General features: G+C 42.3%; 2 protein-coding genes across 2 annotated transcripts; one reads left to right on the top strand and one right to left on the bottom strand.

The window, feature by feature from the left end:
* The first annotated feature begins 2,624 nt into the window (after positions 1-2,624).
* On the top strand, positions 2,625-8,820 carry NSUN5 (NOP2/Sun RNA methyltransferase 5). The gene is made up of 10 exons (XM_053457230.1): positions 2,625-2,783; positions 3,059-3,181; positions 4,832-5,003; positions 5,082-5,190; positions 5,271-5,418; positions 5,493-5,608; positions 6,150-6,328; positions 7,205-7,415; positions 8,273-8,419; positions 8,605-8,820. The coding sequence occupies exons 1-10, from the start codon at positions 2,688-2,690 to the stop codon at positions 8,795-8,797; spliced, it is 1,494 nt and encodes a 497-aa protein (XP_053313205.1). The 5' UTR covers positions 2,625-2,687; the 3' UTR covers positions 8,798-8,820.
* Positions 8,821-13,516: 4,696 nt separating this feature from the next.
* POM121 (POM121 transmembrane nucleoporin) lies at positions 13,517-21,392 on the bottom strand. The gene is made up of 13 exons (XM_053457377.1): positions 20,898-21,392; positions 19,625-19,837; positions 19,379-19,537; positions 18,625-18,702; positions 18,323-18,494; positions 17,845-17,936; positions 17,343-17,416; positions 16,284-16,411; positions 16,102-16,204; positions 15,866-16,018; positions 14,375-15,778; positions 13,906-14,001; positions 13,517-13,780 (listed from the first exon to the last, which is right to left on the bottom strand). Exons 1-13 carry the CDS (start codon positions 21,365-21,367, stop codon positions 13,683-13,685), a joined length of 3,240 nt encoding a protein of 1,079 aa, XP_053313352.1. The 5' UTR covers positions 21,368-21,392; the 3' UTR covers positions 13,517-13,682.
* Between the last annotated feature and the right edge of the window lie 1,635 nt (positions 21,393-23,027).

Below are 23,027 nucleotides of genomic sequence, written 5' to 3'. Positions count from 1 at the left end.
AGTCTAATAAGCCTGCTATCAGATGTTTTGATCTGACTCTAATTGTAAGGATATTGTAAACAACAAGCATTTTCTAGGTAAATATTATATTGTAGTCTGCAAAAAGTTAGTATAAATACTATGTGATGTATATTATTAAAGTAAATATAGAAATATTTTCCAATCGTATATTTCTAAGCTTTCTTTTTGTTTTGATTAATCACACAGCAAAGTGTATGAATTTAAACACCTTCAGGACCACCCGTTTAGCAAAATCTATGAGATATCTCTACTTTTGATTATTTTGTATCTATAGTATTATGGAGGTACAAAGAACATAAATTAACGACCTCAGTCTGTAAAATCCTTTACTGCACCCTACTGATCACTTCCAGTATTGCAGCTTGAAAAGGTAAAGATGAAAAACAATGAAAATAGTCAAGGTGGTCTTCATAAAGGAAATACTAGATCATGTATTCAGAACTTCTCATTAAAACACATTAATCTGTATTTTGTTGCCATCTTTTCATTGAAAATCGGATTTGGCTCAAGACAAATTTACTTGTATTATATAGAGGGGGCAGCAGAGGGATTATTAACCCCTTCAATCCCAGGGGTTTTTGGTACCTCAAATCCTGGAGCAATTTTGCCATCTTTGCGGTATGTTGGTTCAGCGATTATTCCACTTTCCTGCGAATAGTGTAAACATGTAAACTATATATTGTTTTTTAAGGAGAGAAAGAGCTTTCTTTTGATACCATAGTTAGATTATCTGAAAATTTAGGACGAGAAATTTCGTAAAAACTAGCGGAAATTAGAAAAAAACCTATTTTTATTTATACATTTTCCCTCTGAAGCCTCACAAAATGAGGTCAAATAATGGAAAATCCCCTCCAAGTTTATCAATTCAGCTGTCCTGGTTTCAGAAATACATAATTTATATAGATTTCCATACTTTCCCAGCACTTATAGGGAACATACTATAAGGTGTACATTATTTGTAGAATTTTTACGGTTATGGCTTAATAGGTTTGGGGGTTGTGAACGGGGGCAGGAGGGTTATACTGGGTAGATGTTGTGTTAGTGCAATGAGGTGTAAGGGTTTTTGATTTTTTTTATCTTTTATGTATATATTTTTTTTTTTCAGTAATTTATTTATTTTTAAATCACTATTTTTTTTAAAAAATGTAACAGTTTTCCAGAGTTCAGACAGCAGAAAGCCATCAATGCTGGCTTCTGCTGTCAGGGGGAGTCCAGGCTGTCAAACAGCCTGATCTCCCGCGCAGCGCCAGGGATGTGTCCCTGCCGCTGCAAGGGCAGGACGTACCATTCTTGGATGCGTTTTTTTTTGGACGTACGGGTACATCCTTTTGGGGCTGAAGGGGTTAAACACTGATCTACAACCACCAGATAGTAGAAGTATTATTAAACACTCATCTACAGACACCAGACAAGCCAGAAGGCTTGTTTTTCCCTCAGAAATCTCATGGTGCTTCCACAACCACAAGGGATTCTGGGTAGGCGCATGCAAATAAGGTTAACAATTATCACCTTTGCCTCTATATCCACTTTATACATGGATCCCTTGAAAGTAATTGCCCGCTGTACAAGACAGCCTTTAGACAAAACTCGGGAAGAGGTACAATAGCCAGATCACCACTCATGGACAGCTGTTTCGTCCTTCGTGGGACTCGTCAGCATGAGGTTGTGATACTGGCTTAATAGTTGAGGCTTTAGGTAGCTAAGAAATACCATTACATAAGTTATGGTGGGTAAAAGGTGATGGAAACCCTTCCACTTAAATTTAAGGGGTAGTAGAAGTATTATTAAACACTCATCTACAGACACCAGACAAACCGAGACTTGCTCTTCCCACAGAAATCTTGTGTTGCTGCCATCACTGCAGGGGATTCTGGGTAGGCAAGAGCAAATTAGGTTAATGCGCATCACCTTTTGGCTCAATATCCATTTTATACATGGCCCCTGGAGCAAATGTCCGCTGTACCACAGCCTTTAAACAGAGTTGTGGAAACCAGACCTGCCGTTTCATACCTAATGGGACTCACAATGAGGTTGGATACTGGCTTATTCTGGTAGAATTCAAATTTATTTTTACTTGGTCACATATGCCTTTTTCTCGGTATCCAGTGACGTGTTGTAGGACTGATAATATTATATATATAATAACCAAGTATATCAGTAAGAAGCCAACTTCAGCCAGTGGCTAAGACGTTAGAAGCTGCTGTAAGTTCAGCATCACCTCTATCTCACTGCGGCCTCTGCCAAAAACACAAAACGATCAGATAACTTCCATGCCAGAAATTTGGAAATATAGTTTTACTAATCCCACGGAAAATACGCTTTGTTTTGCTGCAGTAAACCCTATAGGATGAATTCTAGAACTCCAGCCAGGTAAATGGGACATACGGGAGCCTGCAGTGTATGTGATAAATACCGTATCCCGCTAGCCACACTTCTCTAGCCGCGCTTGAATTCCGTTCCAAAATCGTTAACAAAACTCTTCCCTCAGGATAAAAGCGCGCGAAGCTTACCACACTCGCCTTACATGTAACACGGAACTCGCGCTTTATTGCTGAGAACGCGCACCGTAAAACGAGCTCGGCCATAGTGTCGTGAGCGTTCTGCTTTGCGGCTGTCTCCCGGAAGGGAAACACGTGGGCACGGGGCAAAGGAAACAGCTATCGAGGATGATGTCGGTGTACCTGGTGGCGGCCAAGATCCTGGATAAACTGCATCGAAAGGAGGGGGCTCTGAAGACGCTTGTATATGACAGCAAATACAAGGTGTGTGTTATGGCTTTATAGTGATTACTGTGTACATACAGTCCTAATCGCGGCATGTCACTTCCGCTCACAGTATGCATTCATATTAATAATAATAATGGGTGTGGAGAATTAATAGATAATCCCGCCTATATATATATATATATATATATATATATATATATATATATATATATATATATATATATATATATATATATATATATATATATAATTTGAGCATTAAGGTTTTTTTTGCCACCTCTGCTATTGATATATTCCTTTGGGGTCTTCAGAATGTCCGTCAGCTGTACGCACTGCTCTGTGAGACCCTCCGCTACTCTGCCATACTGGAGGAAATTATCACCAGCTCAGGCTTTCTCGGAGGGCAAGTGAAGATGACCCCCAACCTGGCCAAGGTAAGCAGGGCAACAATATTTCTTATACTATACGTCTATGGTTTCTCTCACTCGAACTGCGTAAACCTTTAGCACGTTGCAGCGTTGACAGTAGGGAATTAACCACTTAATGGGTGTCCGCATGTCTGATACTCAAAGTAGAAGTAAGCCATGTAGAGGTTCAGCTACATGAAACTATAAAATTCTGGTGTAAAATATTTTTGTGTAAATAGTTGATGTATTGGTTCCCAGAATATACCGTATTTGCTCGATTATAAGACGACCCTGATTATAAGACGACCCCCCAAAATCTGAATATTAACTTAGGAAAAAAAGAAAAAGCCTGAATATAAGACGACCCTAAAGGAAAAAAGTTTTACCAGTAAATGTTAATTCATGTAAACTATTTTTTTTAATAAAAGCTATGATTGAGAAAAATATTTTTTTTGTTTTTATTTCCTTGTATTTTCCAACCTGCCCCCAGTTACGCACATCTGCCCCCAGGCTTGCCACACCAATATGGCACTGTGGCCCATGATATGCCTTTTAACCCTCTATATGCCACTGTGCCCCATGGTATGCCTTTTGACCCCCTATGTGCCACTCTGCCTCCAGAAATGCCTTATACCCCTATATCCCATTCTGGCATTTAGGGGGTTAAAATGCATATTATGGGGCAGAGTGGCATATAGGGAGGTATAAGGCATTCCAGGAGGCAGAGTGGCATTAAGGGAGTTAAAAGGCATTATATAGAGCACTCTGCCTCCAGAAATGCCTTATACCCCTATATGCCACTCTGGCATTTAGGGGGTTAAAAGGCATATTATGGGGCAGAGTGGCATATAGGGAGGTATAAGGCATTTCAGGAGGCAGAGTGCTCTATTAAATGCCCCCTTAACGCCACTCTGCCTCCTGAAATGCCTTATACCTCCCTATATGCCACTCTGCCCCATAATATGCCTTTTAACCCCCTAAGTGCCAGAGTGGCATATAGGGGTGTAAGGCATTCCAGAAATGCCCTACACACACACACACACACACACACACACACACACACACACACACACACACACACACACACACACACACACACACACTTACTTACCGGTGCTTCCAATTTCCTGCTGTATTGCCGGGGCAGCGGGTTGACGTCTCATTCCGCGGCAGCCGGGAGGAGGTGGAGTTGGCAGCGGGGGTTTGTATGCGTCCGTCGCAAATACCTTCCCCGGCTGTCAGCGATCAGGAACTCTGGAACTCTGATCTCTGACAGTCGGGGAAGGTATTTGCGACGGACGCATACAAACCCCCGCTGCCAACTTCACCTCCGGAAGCACCGGTAAGTGCGTAAGTGCGTGCGTGCGGGGGGGGGCGACGATAGGAGGATCCAGGTCCCCTGCAGCGGTGCGGGGGATCTGGATCTTAGTCTCCTAATCAGACCTCTATTTGAGGTCTGATTAGAAGATGACCCCGATTATAAGACGAGGGGTATTTTTCAGAGCATTTGCTCTGAAAAAAACCTCGTCTTATAATCGAGCAAATACGGTAGTTATTTTTTGACAAAAGATCCTGTGTGTGCTTGTTGTACATCGCTAGAAATTGCATGCTGTCATTGGCAGAACAAAATGTTCTACAGGTCAAGCACATCCCAAACCCTGTCTTTTGCCCCCTAAGGTGGTGGTTTATGACTTACTATTTGGAAAGGGAGTGCAGTGTGGGGGCCGGTTGAAAGCGGTTGTCCTCGCACACCGGACCAGGTTGAGGGCAGAACTTGCACGTCTGAAAGTGAAAAAGAAGGTCAGCAGCGATAAGGATCTGGTGACTCCTGCAGGCGGTGCGGCTGTCGGTACGTGTTATGGACTACAGTGCATCCAATATTAGTGATTCTTGATGCCTGATTCATTTAACATCCATGTGATTTCAGGTGCTGTGGTGCCACGTTATGTCCGTGTCAACACGCTGAAGACTTGCATCTCTGATGTTGTTGCTTATTTTAAGCGTCAAGGCTACACCTACCTAGGCAAAGCACGCAGGTAACTATTTTATTAATTTGGTCTTAGTTACAGTTTAAATTGCTGATGTCACTATTAGGAAACAATCTTTTATGTTGTAGTATAGAAGAGCTTAAAGAACTTTGGCGGAAACCAGGGAAGAAGTTCCTGCAGGACCTTCATGTTCCAGATCTACTGGCATTTCCTCCGGACACAGATTTCCATAATGATTCCTTATATACAGCGGGCCACCTTATACTGCAGGACAAAGTGAGCTTTTCCCAAATGTTGAGCAAATCCCCATAAAGCATTACATACTTATGAAGTGGTTCCATTTTCCGTAGGCAAGCTGCCTCCCAGCTTTACTTTTGGCTCCTCCAGTGGGTTCCTTTGTAATTGATGCCTGCGCTGCTCCTGGGAATAAGACAAGCCAGCTGGCTTCCTTTTTGCAGAACAAGGGGTAAGCATCGCAGCACACCATATTGATGGAATGATTTATGACATACAACGGTTTAGTTCCAAATTTGGTGCTGTTCCAATTGTATTATACTGTGCTGCTTCTTCATAGTCTTGATTTTGTGCGATGCAGAATAACATGGGGTTGTAGGTCGGAAAGTCAAGTCAATAAATGTTAGTTCACTCCGATAATTGATAATTACCCTGTGAAAAGTGTTTTATGTTGTTTTTGGGGCATTTGTCTAGTGGAAAATCATCCCCTCTATCCTCTCATTGATTGAACTTTTGCTTTATTCAGGACCAGGTCAGAAGCCTTACAGGGATAGCCCATTACAATGCATAGTGAGGTTGTCATGTAATGAGACCTATGTGTCGGCAAGATTATGCCAGGTTGCATAAAACTCCAGTTGTTACAATGATGTAAACTTGAAATAGATGCCCTCTGCCTCTCTCTCGTTTTTCCAATCATTGTCAGAACAAGAAATTATCTTTTTAGTTGATGCATTGCTAGAAAGTCCTCTGACCTGTTCCATTCGTATTTATAGGAAGGTGTTTGCCTTTGACTTGGACACCAAACGTTTAGCCACAATGAGCACGCTTCTGCTACGAGCTGGGGTAACGTGCCAGGAGCTAGCCAATCAGGACTTCCTTACAGTCAATCCAGATGACCCCAAATTTCAGAAAGTGAGCCACATCCTTGTAGACCCATCGTGTAGTGGATCAGGTAAACCGGAGAACCCGTGGCCTGGACACTAGCTATGGGCAAGGAGAATTACCACTTGTCTGAAAATTACAGTACTATGTTCTGTTCTGTCTTTTTTTTAATATTATATATTCAATCACCTGAATGCCTGCAGCCCTATCAAGGTTAACGTGTAAAAACGCATCTGTTAATAAAGTGTGCACAGCCCCCCCCTGCAAAATTACAGTCCTTAGTGTTTTGGTCGTTAACCCCATTAACTTTTACAGTACACAACAAAAGCAATTTTCAAGTTTTTTTGTGTGTGTGTGTGTATATGTGTGTGTATATATATATATATATATATATATATATATATATATATATATATATATATATATATATAATGTGTATATATATATATATGTGTGTGTGTTTTTATAATATATAAACTTTTTCTATTACATTATTTTCTCTTTCTACACTGCTGTCTGTTAGATTCTTTTATGACCCATGTGATCTCTGTTAGCTCAGGGGAACCACACATTGTGTGATCAGTAGGTGTAATACTGTGGCAGAAGACCCTACGAATCCCTGCTGCGTCAAAAGGAATCCCTGTAGAACGTAACTGTGCTCAATTAGAGCACTGTCACATTGGATCTGACAGCTCAGGGCCACAAATTTTGGCCCCAGCTGTCAAATCTGACAGCGTGATCTCAGTGCTGTAACCCCATGACGTAGGGGGGTACATCCTTGGTCCTCAAGGACGAGTTTTTTGCTCCAAATATATATAATGTGTTCCTTGATTGAGTTCTCTGTTGAATCTAAACACGACCATTATTGTAACAGTTTGCACTGACATCTTTAGTTTGGGAGCTTCATGAGACAGCTTTGTGATTTGTCGTAAATCTCACTTGCCAGGGATGCCAGACTTGGTGAGGTTGCTTACTGATGAGGCAGAGCCCGATCAGGTTATGCGTCTGCAGGCTCTTTCAAGATTCCAGTGCCGTGCTGTGTCCCATGCCCTTCGTTTTCCATCCGTGCAGCGTGTTGTGTACTCGACTTGCTCTGTCCACCAACAGGAAAATGAAGATGTAGTGTGGAGCACCCTCGAACAAAACCCAGATTTCAGGTAGGAAACTCTTGAGAACTTGTCTCTCTTGTTAAACACAACATGGCTAAAATATGTAACATATAGCATGAGATAAAGAAATACCAATGCCATACCAAACATGATACGCATGTTCTGTATGAACATCAGGAACGACTTTATTATCTATCTGAATCTCTTGAGTAGAAAGCGGAGGTGCGGAAAGCTTTCTGGTGTTTTTAACTCCTTGACAACAACTGACGCGCCAGGCATGTCATGGAAATGCATGCAGTTCGAGACCATTTACGTGCCTGGCATGTTATGTGTTTAAACGAGCTTAGAATTAGATCAAAGATCACTTTCTTCGTTCAGCCGGTGCTGCTAAAATTCTTAAATATCGCAGCATTCAGCAACATCGCAAAAAAAGGGTTGGGGTCAAGACCATCCTGAGACCTCTGTGCTCCTCTTGCAGGTTGATTAATAAACATTTAGTAACATTTAAAAACAATGCTCCAGGGATGTCACCATCATAAGGGGAAGCATCCAGTTCCACAAAAGTCCTAAAATTGTCACTGTATCTTCCCAAAACTCCTGGCACAGAAAATGTTAAAATAGCATTTAAATACCCTGGGAATTCTAGTTTTCAAAAGTAATGAGGTTGATGGGGGTAAATTGAATTTGCTGGCTTCAAAGATGTCCCAAATATAACATGGGCTCCAGATGACCTGATGTTAAAATTTGAAAAGAAAAAAAAAAAAAAAAAAAAAAAGGTTAAATATATATATTATCTCAAATGTTTAGCGCAGAATGTTGGAGTAAGAGGTTATTAGGTAGCTTGCTGCATTTGTCAAGTGCATCTAGAATGAGATGTTGCCTTGTTCCTTTGTATTCTCTTGCAGATTGGTCAATGCTCTCCCTTTGTGGCCATTACGAGGATTGGACACCTTCCCAGACTCCAGATGCTGTCTTCGCGCGTCAATGTCAGACACTCTCACAAATGGCTTCTTTGTAGCTGTTTTTGAGCGCAAACCCCAACAAAATGAAAGGTTGGTGACCTTGTTTCTGAAGCATACAATTAGACAGGCACATATAAACCGTTTGGTTATAGTCCTAATTAAATGTGTGTCCAATAGTTATATACACAAAAAAAAAAGCACATGGGTGAGAGAAACTGAAGCGCTGTTGATAGCTAGTATGTTTTATGTGTCAAATTTCTTTGGTACGTTTGCAGCCCCATCTTGATGACAAGAGAAAGTTGCCCTAAAGAAGAAAAAAATGAAGAGGAAGAGAATACAGAGTGTGGGTTAGTAAACAATCCCAGTATCCCACGGCAGAAGGAAAAAAAGAAGGTTCAGACGACTCAACAAGAAAGCTGCGCAAAGAAAAAACGTAGAAAGAAGAAAAATAAGACTGCTCCTCAGTAAATAAAACACCTGAAATGTTTTAATTATCGAACTCATTCCTTCTTCTTACCTAATATTTATTCTTTAAGTTACCGTAATAGATTGGTAAGGAGTTTTGCAAGTAAACGCCGGTGCCCTAGGAGTAGGTTGAGATACATCTGAAGGCTTTAGGTGCGTAAAAGAGTTGCTGAACCAAAGTAGCTTCTTGTTTTCCACATTATTGGGAGACCAGCGGCACCTTCAGACCCGGTCCATGCTGTCTTTCAGAAAAGCAGGGCTGATGATAGGGAGTACATGTCTGGATTTGTAAGGTGCTACTACCTTTATGTACATTTTATGGGGGAGATTAAAAAAAAAACAATGAAGAAACATATACAACCCTTCCCTCTTTGTCTTTAGGAACCTAGTGAAAATGTTTGGAAGCATTTGTCTTACAAGTCATGTCATACCATGCCTCATGCATGGTATGACAAATGCTTCTCACAACAGCAACATCAATCATGGCTTATGGAAAGTAGTGTAGGATAATTGCCAGACTGGCTTTATGAACAGTCTGCGCAGATTCCAAAAATGCAGAGAAATTACTGTACACAAGTAAAAGATCTGAAACAAAACATGGAATTGAAATAGTGGCTGTGGCTTCAATGTGAACTTGCCAATTAGTGTAGTACAGTTTGCATTTCATTTGGTAACATTGGTTATGTTGGAGTGTTTTACAGAAGAGTCCTATGAAGTGTTTAACATACTAGAACACTATGGAATGCTAGCTGCTCCTATGATTCCGTTTCTTCCTGTATTTGTTGCCTGGGTATTTGTCTTGAACCTGGAGGCCATTTCACAAAATGATTCACGTATTCAGATGAGATTCATAGAATTAACATTGTTCTTTATTAAACACAAAAATTCTGCAGAGCCGTACAATTTAAAAAAAAAAAAAAAAAGAAACAAAGATCCAACAGCAGTTAAGGACTTTTTCTTGTGAGTTTACAACTTTGCCTTTTTAGCACTTTCATACAAGCTCCCTCGCAAGAATAGTGGGGTTATGAGAGCCCTGATGTTAAAAGGTACCGCTACTCCTAAAACGATTTATAACTGAAATCAGCAATAGAAACAATTCCTACTGCTACTGAATGACCAAACAAAATGAATTCTTTAATTGTGTTAATTTGTGCCTTATTTGTAGCATATGCTGCAAAAAAATAGGTTTCTTCTGGAGAAAGCAAAGAAAATGCTCCTTGAATAAAGTTTGTCTAGTTTTATGTAATTAAAAAAATGAAAGACTTTAAAGGGTGTTTCACGTACTCATCTTTCCAAATATTTGAGTCTTAGCACTTTGATGTGGTCCCTACATGGGTACATATGAAATAAATGTACAAAAGGTTACAGCAGATTCTTTTAATTTCTGCAAATAACCCGGGGTGATACTTGAAGGCTCTAATGAAGTAGCAAAGCAAGAACATGCCAATGTCCAGCAGGGCTGGTAAAAAATTCCATGCTGCTTGTGAATGTTTATAGGATTACCACAATGGTGTGTAGGATAAAGTAGTAATTAGGCATTATTGGGGCTTTCTGTTTTATGATCAGTTAATGTAGGAGGGGGAGAATAACCAAAAACCCATATTGAACCCAGTTGAACTAGAAGACTACTATAGTAAACAACATACACTGAGGGGGCACAATAGTTATCCGTTGTATGGGACGAAGTTGTGTGGCAGTTTACAAGATGCTGTTTATTTTTGCAGCGTTGCACATTAGGCAGAAATAGCCAACTATGAATGTTTATGGAAACCGCTGCAAAGCACCAGAATACTTCATAGCGGGTCCAGCTCAATCACCATTTATGGCGTATCATCCATTTTTTGCTGTTTAAGATGCTACAGTACCGAGTCACACTCACCCCGAGTAGATAGAACGCGCGGTCCAGTTAGAAAAGTTCAACGGTAATAAAAGTTCACGTAGAGGAGAGAAGTGTTTCAGCTCATAGACTTTGCAATACGCTTTCAACAGAGACCTCCAGGAGGTTCTTCTAAACTTATTCCGGCATAGTAATTGAGACGGAGACCTGTACTCAGACTGAGTTACTCCCCTGTAAAGATCTTCCTTACCACTGAAAGCTCAATTGCTCAAGGAATTAACCCTTTGTATTCCCAGAGACTTAATGTAGGGTACAAATAGAACTCAGTTTATGGAAGACAGAATACATATCTATACATATTTAGACATGATAGGATTACCAGATAGCCCAGCACCTCCATACAGTTATGTGGTGGCTGTCAGGGTGGCCATTAATGCCCACCTGACAGTCACCATTTCTGGGTGATCCAGAGGAATCGGCTTCAGTCCCAGGGTACCAATGGAGGGCTCAGGGTCCGAGGATATTTTGGTCCAGAAAGAGACATGACCCTGAGCGACAGTGTTGTAAACTTCCCCGGGAATAGTACGAGAAGTAGCCGGATCAGGGTTCCATAGCCACGGCTGGGTAAACCCCAGTCCTAAAGATCTGTAATAAAACTTGGGCTCCCTCTCCACAACCACCACAAGCTTAATGTAACCCCAAAAGAGCGACACGGCAAGACAACGCACATCCGTAGCGACAGTTCCAATTGTTGGCGGGCATCATCGCAGTCCGGCACATCGAGCACTTCCTGGATTGTAGAGCCCCCCTCATAGCCGTCTAGTTCTGGCCAGATGGGGTTCTCACCCCCCCAAGAGCACAGGGTTACTTAGGCATAAGAGGGGACTGGGCAGGTAGGGAGTATCCCCAGGAATGCACCAGTGCCCCCCACCCAAACACACACATACCCTCAGGGGTTACCATGCCTTTCTTCTTTGGCACCTGCCTGGTCAGGAACAGCTTACCCAGTAGCAAGCAATGGCAGAGCTACCGGGGTCGCGACTGCGACTGGGCCCTGGCGTTCTGCCAGTCAGGGGGGCCCAGGGGGTGCCGAGCGGTTGCTGAAAACGACCGCTTGGCACCTCTTGGGCCCCCCTGACAGAATTCCAGGACTCCTCTGCTCCCCGCCGGCCTCAGCGCTGCCCACACTGCAGTGTGGGGAGTGTGAGGAGTCTGTCTCGGGTGCTGGCGCTCAGTGAAGCCGTGCACAGTGAGACAGAGGCCTCATGCCCCCACCACAGGTAAGTGACCTACAAAAGGGGGGTAGGGAGGGAGTGGATAGATCGTGAGAAGGGGGAGGGTAGATTGTGAGAAGGGGGGGTAGGCCCTTAACAGATTCTCGCACCGGGGCCCTGAGGTTTCTAGTTACGCCCCTGGTAGCAAGTTAATTATCTCTATTCTGAATCAAAGTGAAAAGTAGTTTGAAAACACAACACTTAGCAGTTTCTTGATTTTTTTTTTTTTATTTAAAATCAAATTTTAAAGACAGAAGACAATATATAAAAAGTTTAGAAAACACATCCCAAACCAAGTTCAGCCAGTCAACTGTTATCCACTACACACTCAAACATACATAAACCCATTCTAACCATCTGATTGCTGCAGACTGCCGTGTTGACGTACAGATGAGTTTAGCTCAGATACTTCTATCCTCCATCTAGACCTCTTCAAAAATCATAAAAAATATAATTTGAGACGAGCAAGAGAACAATAAATAGGACCAACGGCCATCAAAACAAGCCTCTCCTCTTAGCCATATTCAAGTTTGGTAATCCAAGAGCATTTTGTGGCACAAAAAAGTCCTCACCCTACTTACTAATGAAGAAGAACTCTGTTGTAAGTTGTGTCTGTACTGCAATGAAAATGTGAAAGGCTGGCCTACATATACAGCATTAGCCTAATGGTCATCACTCAGGTTTCCACACATATACATTAATATTTATTACTTACTACAGCCTGATGTACTCTACCATGCATACCAGTCTCTCATTAGAGGTAGCTTACAAATACATTTTATACATCAAGACAGGCCTTCCTGCATCGATACTTTTGCTTTCATGTTTGCATTACTCACATTAAAGAATCTGCTTTTAGCAAAGGTAGCAGTTCTAGACCTCGGGGTGCTCATTGGTCACCCCACCACCTATTGATAAATTAAGATCAGTTTACATTACAAGTTTGCACAGTGGCTTCTTATAGTAGAGATTGGACTGCTAGCTCCTCGTGCCCAAGTCACTTTTTGTAAAGACACAATCCACTTTATGGATACCAATAAAGTGAATTTGGGAACGTATACTTTTGCAGACAGGCAATGCCTAGAGCTCTGAAGACATTAAGTTTTAATAGGTTGCACACGTGTGTTAAACAAGTACAATACCATTGTGCAAAAGGCAGTCTATCCAGTACGAGTACCTCAAGCAGGCAGAACACATGACTTCAGCAAGTGGCTCATTGCAAAACATGGGGAGGCCTCCTCCAGCATTGGCAAGCAAAGCTGCCTGCTAAACTGCCGTAATACTGATGGGCTGCTTGTCCAAACAGGGAGCTGCAGGTGAGACGAAGTGCCTCCCAGAAGGCATAGCTAGTGTTGAGACAAACACATGTCACAGCAACTTGCCTTCCATTAAATAAATGCCTAATGAGTAATTTACCTGCTGTATGCATTAAAGTTCTTGCTTGAGACCTTTTGACTCCTAGCCATATGAACACATTCTCTGATCTGAAAGTGCACATTGCCAAATACAAAACATTCAGAGACGAGGATTCTCAGATAAAAGTCTGGCAATATATAGGGTTCCAGGTTTTCTGAAGCCAACGCTGCCATGTGGAACTAGACACCCCCAAACGCAGTCTAAAATCCAATAAATCTTCAGCATTCAATGTGCTGCTTGGAGCATTGCACGCTAATCTAACAGATCACGCTGGCTGCAATGAAGATGCTGCAGAATGGCGAGAATGTCTATCGACTGAACAATGGGAGGCGTAAACAATATAAGGAGCACCGTAACACTGTTACTTCTTGCGTGTATGTTGACGCCGTGCCATAAGTCGCTGACGAACTGCTGAAGGCTTTGATCCAGAACCAATCGAGAAGGAGGGAGTTGCTGGACCTTAAAGAGAAAGACATGATTCAGTGAAGAGATTGAAATGAAGATTATGCCATTGTTTGACTATTTTCATACAGCACTCTGATTATATGACTACAATAAATTACTCATTAACCAGGTCAACTTACTGAATGAGGGATTAGCATTTTGAAAGCCTGGAGCCGGAGACCCAAAAGGTACAAGTGGTGTAGAAGCAGCCTGGCCAAATGCTGGAGTAGATGTTCCTGGAAGATTTTATGGGAAGGGAGGAATGAATGAATGAATGAATAAATTAAATAAATAAATTTTTTTTACAACATTCAATCCTTTGTCCCAGGGGTCCTCAGTGGATTAAGAGGGTGTTTCACCCTCTGTCTATGGACAGAGTCTTGTGCACTAGGCCAACATTAAGCAGATACCACATATCATTTGTGCAAGTTCAGTTATTTTCATACCAAGTACAAAGTATGAAATACGAGCTCCCTGGGCATACAAGTTGGGATGGGAGTTACTTTAATTGTAAGTACTATTTGGGGAGCACGCTTTGGTTTAGGCACTGGGATGTTTTAAAGGACCATACATGAAATCTTTGTTCAAACACAGAAATAGAATACTTACCAAATGGCATCTTTTGCTCTGTTGCACCAGGGGTCCCAAACGCAAAGGTGGTGTTTGGCGAGGCAATGTTATTCTGGTTTGTAGCAGTGTTTCCAAAAACTGATGCAGAAGGCGCTGTTGATGCTGCACCAAAGTTGAAGCCATTGTTACCAGTCGTGCTGCTCTGACCTCCACCACCAAAAGATCCTGCACTGTTTGTTGTGCTCCCAAACCCAAATGGGGTAGGATTACTACTCACAAACGCATTAGTATTTGGTGTGCTACTGCTTGTTTGTGTACTATTCATATTGCTGAATGTAGCAGCTTTTGTAGAAGCAGGGGTAGCATTTCCAAAAGTCAAAGTGGTATTTGTTGTCCCAAACGCTGGCTGTGAGGTACTACCAAAAGTGGTTTGACTACTGCTGGATCCAAAAGCAGATTGAACACCTGATCCTCCAAAGGTGGGGTTGGCTGTAGATTTGTTTGCCTGTAATTCACCACCAGTACTACTATTAAAGGCAGCAGTGCCGTTGTTACTAGGGAAAGAGTTGGTTTTTGAACCAAATGTGGCAGTGAAAGCAGAGGTGGCAGATCCAAACATGTTGGATGACTTGGGTTGGGTTGATGTGCTTGATGAACTGCCAAACATGGTGAAGCCAGTGCTGGCCTGTGAATTAGGAGTCTGCACAAACTGAGCAGCAGATGTTTGGGGGGCATTGACCATACTGCCTCCAAAAACTGAAGACGTGCTGGATGTGGCTGTAGGAAGGCTCTGAGATGGTCCACCAAACGGGAATGAGGGAACTGGATTGGAGACAACTGTATTGCTTGTTGACACAGGCAGGGCAGCAATTGATTTTGATGAGTTACCTGTTGCAAGCCCTGTGGCAGCTCCCGTGCTGCTGAGATTGGGAAAGCTTGGGGTAGCATTACTGGATACCGTCTGTAAAGTAAAAGAAGACGAGGCGGGTGGCTTGCTACTTGAATCCCCAAATATGGGCTTAAACATGGCTGCTGAAGTAGCAGCAGGCTGGTTAAGGCTCTCCCCAAACACTGGTTTAAAGGTCGGAGCAGTTTCAGAACTTGAAGTGGCTGGCGGAACAGTAGAGGATGAAACAGTCGGTGGTGCACCAAAGATAGGTTTAAAAGCAGGCTGGGAGCTCTTTTCCTCTGGCTTTGTAAGCATTTGGAGGAGAAGACCACTTTTTGGAGATTGGGGTTTGGATTGAGTTAACCCCAGTGGCTGAGGAAAGGTGGTGCTACAGGATGTAGACATTAGAGGAGCAGAAATACTTGGTGTAGCATTGGATAAAGAGAACTGAGATGCAGCAGAGCTTGCATTGACACCAAAAGTTAGAGTAACATTTGGAACAGCGGCAGTTGCTTTGTTTGTACTCTGTTCCAGAGTAACAGTTGCTGCAGGTGCTATAAAAGAAGGGGGGAAAAAAAAGTCAATACCAGCCTGCAGACCTGGAAGTACAATACATGTGTGGGGATGGTCCGATATCTTACCTGGAGGACTCTGGCTTTGCATCTTAGGCATCTGTAGCAGAGAGTTGCTGCTGGCAGTGATACTCTGCAATCCGGGAGTGATCTGTGTGGTCGGTTGTGTGAAGGATACAGAGGAAGCTGTAGATGCCGGCATCGTACTGCTAGGAGGCCCATCTGTAAACACACACATCATGGGCAGATCTTCACATAAAAGGTAAGCACATTTTATATGTAAAGTTTAGAACATGCTTGCTCACCCATTTCATCTTCAACTGCCTTGTTCAACTTCTGAATAGCAGTCTGTCGCTCAGAATCAAACTCCTTTGAATTTATGTTGTATCTTACAAGAGGTGGCGGCAGCTGAAGACAGATTACAAACACTTGATTGACTTTTCTGCAGAAGGCAGCCCCTACAGCAGTAATTATATATAAAACTTACCAACTGATACTGATCGCCTCGCCCTGAACTGACAGGTAACAGTTTGCATTTCCTGCCGCCAGTCACACCACCACTCTCAGAAGTTGTATTTATAGCAGAGGACCATTTGGAGATGGGCGTGTCAGAAACTGAGAGAAGATTAGAATATTTTTATTATTCATATTTACACTATTTGACCATCATGCCAGATCTCCTGGCATCGGCCAACCCAGATAGTGAAGTGTGATTCATCACCGCAAAGATTACATTTCCGCTACTCCAGTGGCTGTGCGCTTTACATCCCTCCATCCAATGTGCAGCATCACGCATGATGATCTTCAGTTTGTATGAAGCTGCTCAGCCACAGGAACCCAGTTCATGAACTTCCTGACAGTTCTTGTGCCGTTCCTTCCAGAAGCAATAACTCACTGTAGTGAGCTACACTACAGGGGACAGGTGATTTTTGTGCACACGCCTCTAAGTGTGGTCTACTGCTTTCTGGATTCCTCCTAGATGCTTCCACATCTCAATAATAGCACTTAATGGACTAGGACAGAAATTATGGATACTGAATTGTGACAAAGGTGGCAACCTATGACCGTGCCATGCTTAGTGACTGATCTCTTTACCCTGTCAATATTTGTCTATGGAGATGGCAGGCCTATGGGGCTTTAGTTTATACACCTGCTAAAAATAGATGTGGCTAAAACACCTAAATACAATCAGCAGGGGCATGCATATACTTTCAGTGTAATATCACACAGCTCATTAGCATTTCCACATCTAAATTTACAACAAACTCCATTTAAATCTAACATTAAGATTAAAAATGAGGTTATAATGCAATACCTTATGTGTAGCTTCTTATAGAAAAAGGACAATGCCTAGGTTTTAAGTATCTTATAATTACATTAAAACATTCGCCTGTACATAATGCTGGCTTACGCAAGACTTTGGGGATATTTTCTGTATTCTGTTTATTGCATACTTGTCATACGGTGGATATACGGTACAGCATTGGTCTGTGGTCCATAGATCAGGTAAAAGCACAACTAACTTGACCATAAAACACTGCTTTACCTTGTCCAGATGAGTTATTGCTACTATCAGACTTCACAGGAGTGGACTGACTTGTATCTTCATGCATGTCCCCCCTGAAAGATAAGACAAATTTGAAAGCCTACAGCTATTGAATAATTAGACAACAAAATCTAGCACAATATATATCACCCATATGTAACCGAAGCCATACACCCAGCAAACAGAATATTGGGTTAACTTCTCTTCGGCTATAATTTTTAAGTCAACATCACCAGTTAAATCCTATAATTGTGTGGGTTTGTCTTGTGCAGGGTTGAATCCTTTAGTTGTGTGCAACAGGACAATAGTTCTGGCTGTCATGTTAATGGGTTAAAATGGTTTGACAGACCAAATGTTTGTTTAGCATAGAACTCAGGCAATATCGCCATCACTAAAACCATCAAGTATTCAAGAGCGTGACTCAATGAACAGCAGCTTTGTGTCAGAGAATCAACTACAAGGGCCAGAATAAAATACACCCCAGTGGAAGCCATTTACATACTTTGCTTTCTTAACAGGCCACTCTGGCGTCTGGCATCTGGAAGAAGCTGTGCTTGAAACTATAGAGTTATTCAGCATTGATCTTTTTCTTTTCTGAAATAGAGATACAAAAAAAGGTTCTAAGGATTTGCTAAAAGCCAATAAGCAAATTATTTTATCCAACAAACCAAAGGTCAGTCCTCCCACAGAAAAATCAGATGTGAATATTTGAATGCAGACAACTATGAAGTTTTTCCTGTTTTGGCATATTAAAGCACTCCGAGTACTTAAATATGAATTATTCTATGGTAGGGTGTCAGACACTAAGCTATCCCTTTCATGCAGAACATTAGGAACAGGTAATTCATATTTAACGTTCTATTAAATTGCATCCAAATAAATCAGTGTCAATTCTTGAAATTATTCAACGTTTGAGAATAAAAGAACCTCGCCAAAGCCATCACCAACAATAACTGTAAAAGCTGCACTTGATAAGGTACCTGCAGAAGGTCTTTGGTGGAGCTGTAGGAGCTGGAAATAGCGTTATGGGCAGACATTGGAACGCCGCTCATAGTGGCGTTGCTCAAAGAACTGTTGGAGGATGTGCGGGAACGTTTACTCGCGGTCTCATCCACAGCCTGCATGTTTTGCCCTCTCTTCATACTGTCTGGCCTGCCAAAATTCAGTTTCATCATATTAGCCAGGGACAAACCCTTAGAACCTGGACAAGGTATTCACAATATTTTTTGTGTCTATACAACTTTAACTAGCAGAGGTTTAAAGCACCAAGTAGAAGCATTACTTTGAAAGTGGATATGATTGGAGTCCATTGGTCACTAGCGGCTCAAATCCAGCACCACTCCCTCTGCTGCCGTGTCTCCTGTAGAAGAAATTCAGTAATTTCAGTAAAGCCTTTTAAAGATATTCACTGAACCCAGTCTTTGCGCCAATGAATATCCCATCTACCACATCAGACAAAACACGTATTTAAAGCCATTAAAGCCTCACTTGACTGCTACATTAAGCAATAATTAACTAGATTTCAATAGTCTGATACAAACAGATCTGATGTGCTCATTTATCGCTATACAGAGAGCAACTAAAATATAAACTAGGTGTGATTTGACAGGGTCTTAAAGCAGGTGGGACGCTTACCCAAATCTGTACAGGATCACACGAGATGCTTTATGCAGACAAACTCAGGATTCACTATCGAGTTGTTCTAAACAGTGATTCACTTAGTAGTGACTCAGTAGAACTCTGGGAGTCCGCAACGTGAACCGCTATAAAGTCACACTGGACTGTTTTAGGTCTCGATTACAGCACAGTAGTGCTAGAATTGAAACTAACCAATTTCAACACATACTTATTAGACTTTACTACATGAAGAAAAAAAAAAAGAAAAAAAAAGTTTCTCATTTCACTTTAACTTCTGCATACAACAGTTTATAGGAAAGCCTGTCTGGTGTAAGATGTTTTGATGGCAATCAGTGGTAATGCCAGCATGCAAACGCACATACGCACGAACTGTAATTGCTCCACAGTTAAATTCTAACCTCCTCTTGTTCACTATGCCACCAAACACAGTGTTGTCGTCATCTTTGTTTAGCCTCTTCTTGCTTTCTCTTATGGCATTCAACACGGTCTCCTTCGCACAGGGATCTGGAGGACACTGAGTAGAAGGCGACGCTGGGCTTGGAGAAAGTAAATTGAGGCTGAGAAAATAGAAGAGGGGTTCCATATTATGTTTTCCACATAATTCAGCTACAGCAAGCAATGACTGCAAACAGGACATTACTTACACAGGAGAGTGGGCAGTGCTGGCATCCGGACGGGCTATTTTTACTGTGACAGGGCTGCGAAAGCCATGATTTCTTGGGGACAACAGGGTCTTCCGCTGATAGCCATCCAAGCATACCATGGGTAGCGACCCTGCCATATTGTACTGCGGCTGGTGAATAGGGTAACGCCGCCGTGGGCTCATATAGGCACGGTTAGTCACAACAGGCGTCTCCCTAGAATACAGACGGAATTTTACATACACATCCATTGGTAATCCCTACAATAAGAAATGATTCCGGCATTACAGCCCATTAGTCATTTTTACATACTACCACTAACATTTAACATTCAATATGCAAATATTAGGTTATAAATAGAAAACAAACTGCTAGCATTTACCATCAGTAAAGTTAAAAGCACGGATGGCTTTTGTCCCTTTTCCCTCGCAAATTCAAACAGCGATATATGAGAATATGCATTTGATCTAATTCACACATATTCACCGCTAGCCTGCTTAAGCTGATTTGGGGGGGGGGGTCCTCTCTGAGACTGGGGACAAGCAGAATCATTTTTTAAGTGTGTGGGGCCCATTGAAAAGAGGTGGGGGATTCTACAGAAGCACCCCATGTATGAGATTTGTTTTTTCTTTATAAATAAATAAGCTACAGTTACGTGGCACTCAAATTATATAATCTTTGCTATGATAACGGTCTGATTTATTAAACGTATATCATAATCTGGCTCAGTGTACCAGAACCATATCATAGCAAAGCTTACAGAATCTTGAGTGCCACTTACCTGATCTGGGGGGTCTGCATCCAGCCCCTGGGTCACAGAGCACAGACCTTTTTCTTCCCTTGAGAAGCAGGGAGTTTGAGAGAAGAGATGCCAAGCTTTTGGAATACATATTGTCCTTTAGAAGGGCTGTCTAAGGCTAAGCTGTCCCTATAAGCGTGAGTTAGACATTTTCAAAATGAAACTCTATCGTGCTCCAATATCTCATTCATCACTATGCAGACATATCGTGTACTCGATGTACCCCGGCATGGATAGGAAATCGGTGGCATCACATATGGAAACGCAACATGCATCGCCTATAAGCCTGACCATACGCAGAACCATGAGAATCATGGCATTAACCACGAGTTGTATGGTTTTTGGCATACATTAAATTGAAACATTTTAAAGAGTACATGAGATCCCAGGGTCTCGGCACCATGCAGCTGCCAGTTAAGGTGGTTACACAATACAGGACGATTAGGAGCATCAGCTTTTAAACGTGCTGCCGATTACCTGAAGGAGAGGCGTCTGGCTGGGGTAACCACATCTGGATTAGGCCTTGTCAGCATCGCCTTGATCTCCTTGCCCCCTCTGCCCAGCGCCCTTGGCGGGGGCTCTTGCTTTCCCATATAACTCCCCATGAGTAGGAGGAGGTCTGCCGGGCTCCACTTAAATGCGGCGGTCTCTCTCTGCCTTCTGGGCTGAATGTGCTTTAACCGTTTAGCGGGAACTTCAGTTATGCCTAAGAGCTGCCTCCACTTAGCTAGCCTCCATATCTGCCTCCCAGAGCTCTTATATACCCAACACCCAAACAGACACAGTCCGCACGCGCTGAGCAGCGGGAAACAGTACGCAAAGACACACAGCAAGAACGACACAGCCAGAAGCTTGGCCACCGGCTGCAGCTTCCGCCGAGAAGGGTCCCAGAACAACAGCAAAAGCCAGTAACCAAGCCCTCCCCTGTGCCCTTCCGACGGACACATGACCGGCAGCGCGCCCGGCAAGGCCTTAAATACCCAGCCTGCCCCGCGCACGCAAGATGCGTCACATCCCGTGTATCCTGGCAACGGGCAAAAAAAGCCCGCCTGTTCCTCTCTTTTAAATGTACACTGGAACCCGTTCTGGTTTTAACTCTCTTTTGCGGGAGCCGTGAGCAGGCTGCGTCACATCCGTCGACAATCTGTCTTCGGAAATGACACGCATCTTCGATCGTGCGTTCGGCTACCGTGGTTTCTAAGAGCCCGTTGCGGTGTTACAGCCAATCAGAACGCGCGGCGGGATAACGGTGAACCTCTACCGTCGTCCTGTAGCATCAACTTTTCACAGTTTACTTAGAGTACTATTTTACATTTCCAGCGGAACTATAGAGATAATAGCTGGTATCTGTTTCTATTTGAAGAAACTACATCTCTCTTTTTGCTAGAGATTGCGGTGTAATGGGAAATAAGGAGCTAAATTATATTTATGATAGACTAGCCAGATTAAGGTGTATATATATATATATATATATATATATATATATATATATATATATATATATATATATATATATATATATATATACCACAACAACATTACATCTTCACAAATTGACATAATGTTTGCAATTATAACACATTGATTCATCATTAAATTATATATTGTTAAACTGTTATATTAAATAAAACTATTTGGCTGGTGAGAGAGAATGATTTTTTTCTTTTTCGATTTAATAATGTTTAAAGCAAAAGCAGAGTTGCTTTTAAAATACCCTTTAAACAGAAGGGTACAGAGGGCACTAATGGGAGCAAACAGTAACCAAGGGCAAGAGTCTCAAACAGCTGGTGTGCCCTAAAAACAGTGCGATCTGTCATACTGTTAGGTTGTTAAAATGAGTAGATATTCCGGATAAATTAGAAGCATAGCATTGTCTAAATTGTCTTGGTATGCTGAAGGGGATGTACCAAGACATTTTGGGCAATGCTATGCTGACAACTTTGTTGGAACAGTTTGAGGAAGAACCTTTTCAATTCCACCATGACTGTGCCCCAGCGCACAAAGCAAGGCCCATAAAAACATGGTTGGATGAGTTTGGCGTGGAAGAACTTGACCGGCCGCACAGAGCCCTGACCACAACCCCCTCGAACACCTTTGGGATGAACTGGAATGGAGATTGCGAGCCAGACCTTCTCGTCCAACATCAGTGCCTGACCTCAGAAATGCTTTACTGGATGAATGGCCAAAAATTCCCACAGAAACACTCCAAAATCTTGTGAAAAGTCTTACCAGAAGAGTGGGAGCTGTTATAGCTGCAAACGGGGGGGTGGCGGGGGGGGGGCCTTCCGAGATCTTACAAACCCTCCACCTTATTCTATAAGGTTATGTTTTATTATATGCCCAACCACTAAAAAAGTATCACTACGTTCTACAGATTATGTCTTTTCTGGAACTAATGCAGCATGACAACACTAAGAAATACACTGATCAATTTTTTTTTATTAAGTTTTGGGTAGGGAAAAGTACAAAGCTTGATATCACATCATGCAGGTTCACAAAAGAAAACACATAAACCCAGTAAAACAGCTGAGTGACTAGGGTAAGTACCCGTGACGCACATCTACGCCCCTGGCCCATAGCACAACTGTTAGGTATCCATTGACAAAG

Source organism: Spea bombifrons, chromosome 2, assembly GCF_027358695.1.
Source record: "Spea bombifrons isolate aSpeBom1 chromosome 2, aSpeBom1.2.pri, whole genome shotgun sequence".
Classification (NCBI taxonomy): Eukaryota; Metazoa; Chordata; class Amphibia; order Anura; family Pelobatidae; genus Spea; species Spea bombifrons.
The sequence above is the reverse complement of the archived record's forward strand: the minus strand, read 5'-3'. Positions and strand labels throughout refer to the sequence as shown.

What these genes read in the sequence shown, in the direction of transcription:
- NSUN5 (XM_053457230.1), top strand. Translation starts at nt 2,688, where the DNA reads ATGATGTCGGTGTACCTGGTGGCGGCCAAGATCCTGGATAAACTGCAT. An exon ending in CCCATCGTGTAGTGGATCAG is followed by an intron (nt 6,329 to 7,204) that starts GTAAACCGGAGA and finishes CTCACTTGCCAG; the next exon opens with GGATGCCAGACTTGGTGAGG. An exon ending in GAACAAAACCCAGATTTCAG is followed by an intron (nt 7,416 to 8,272) that starts GTAGGAAACTCT and finishes ATTCTCTTGCAG; the next exon opens with ATTGGTCAATGCTCTCCCTT.
- POM121 (XM_053457377.1), bottom strand. Translation starts at nt 21,367, where the DNA reads ATGTGTCCGTCGGAAGGGCACAGGGGAGGGCTTGGTTACTGGCTTTTG. An exon ending in GGCATAGTGAACAAGAGGAG is followed by an intron (nt 18,703 to 19,378) that starts GTTAGAATTTAA and finishes TTTCTTCTACAG; the next exon opens with GAGACACGGCAGCAGAGGGA. An exon ending in CAATAACTCATCTGGACAAG is followed by an intron (nt 16,412 to 17,342) that starts GTAAAGCAGTGT and finishes ATCTTCTCTCAG; the next exon opens with TTTCTGACACGCCCATCTCC.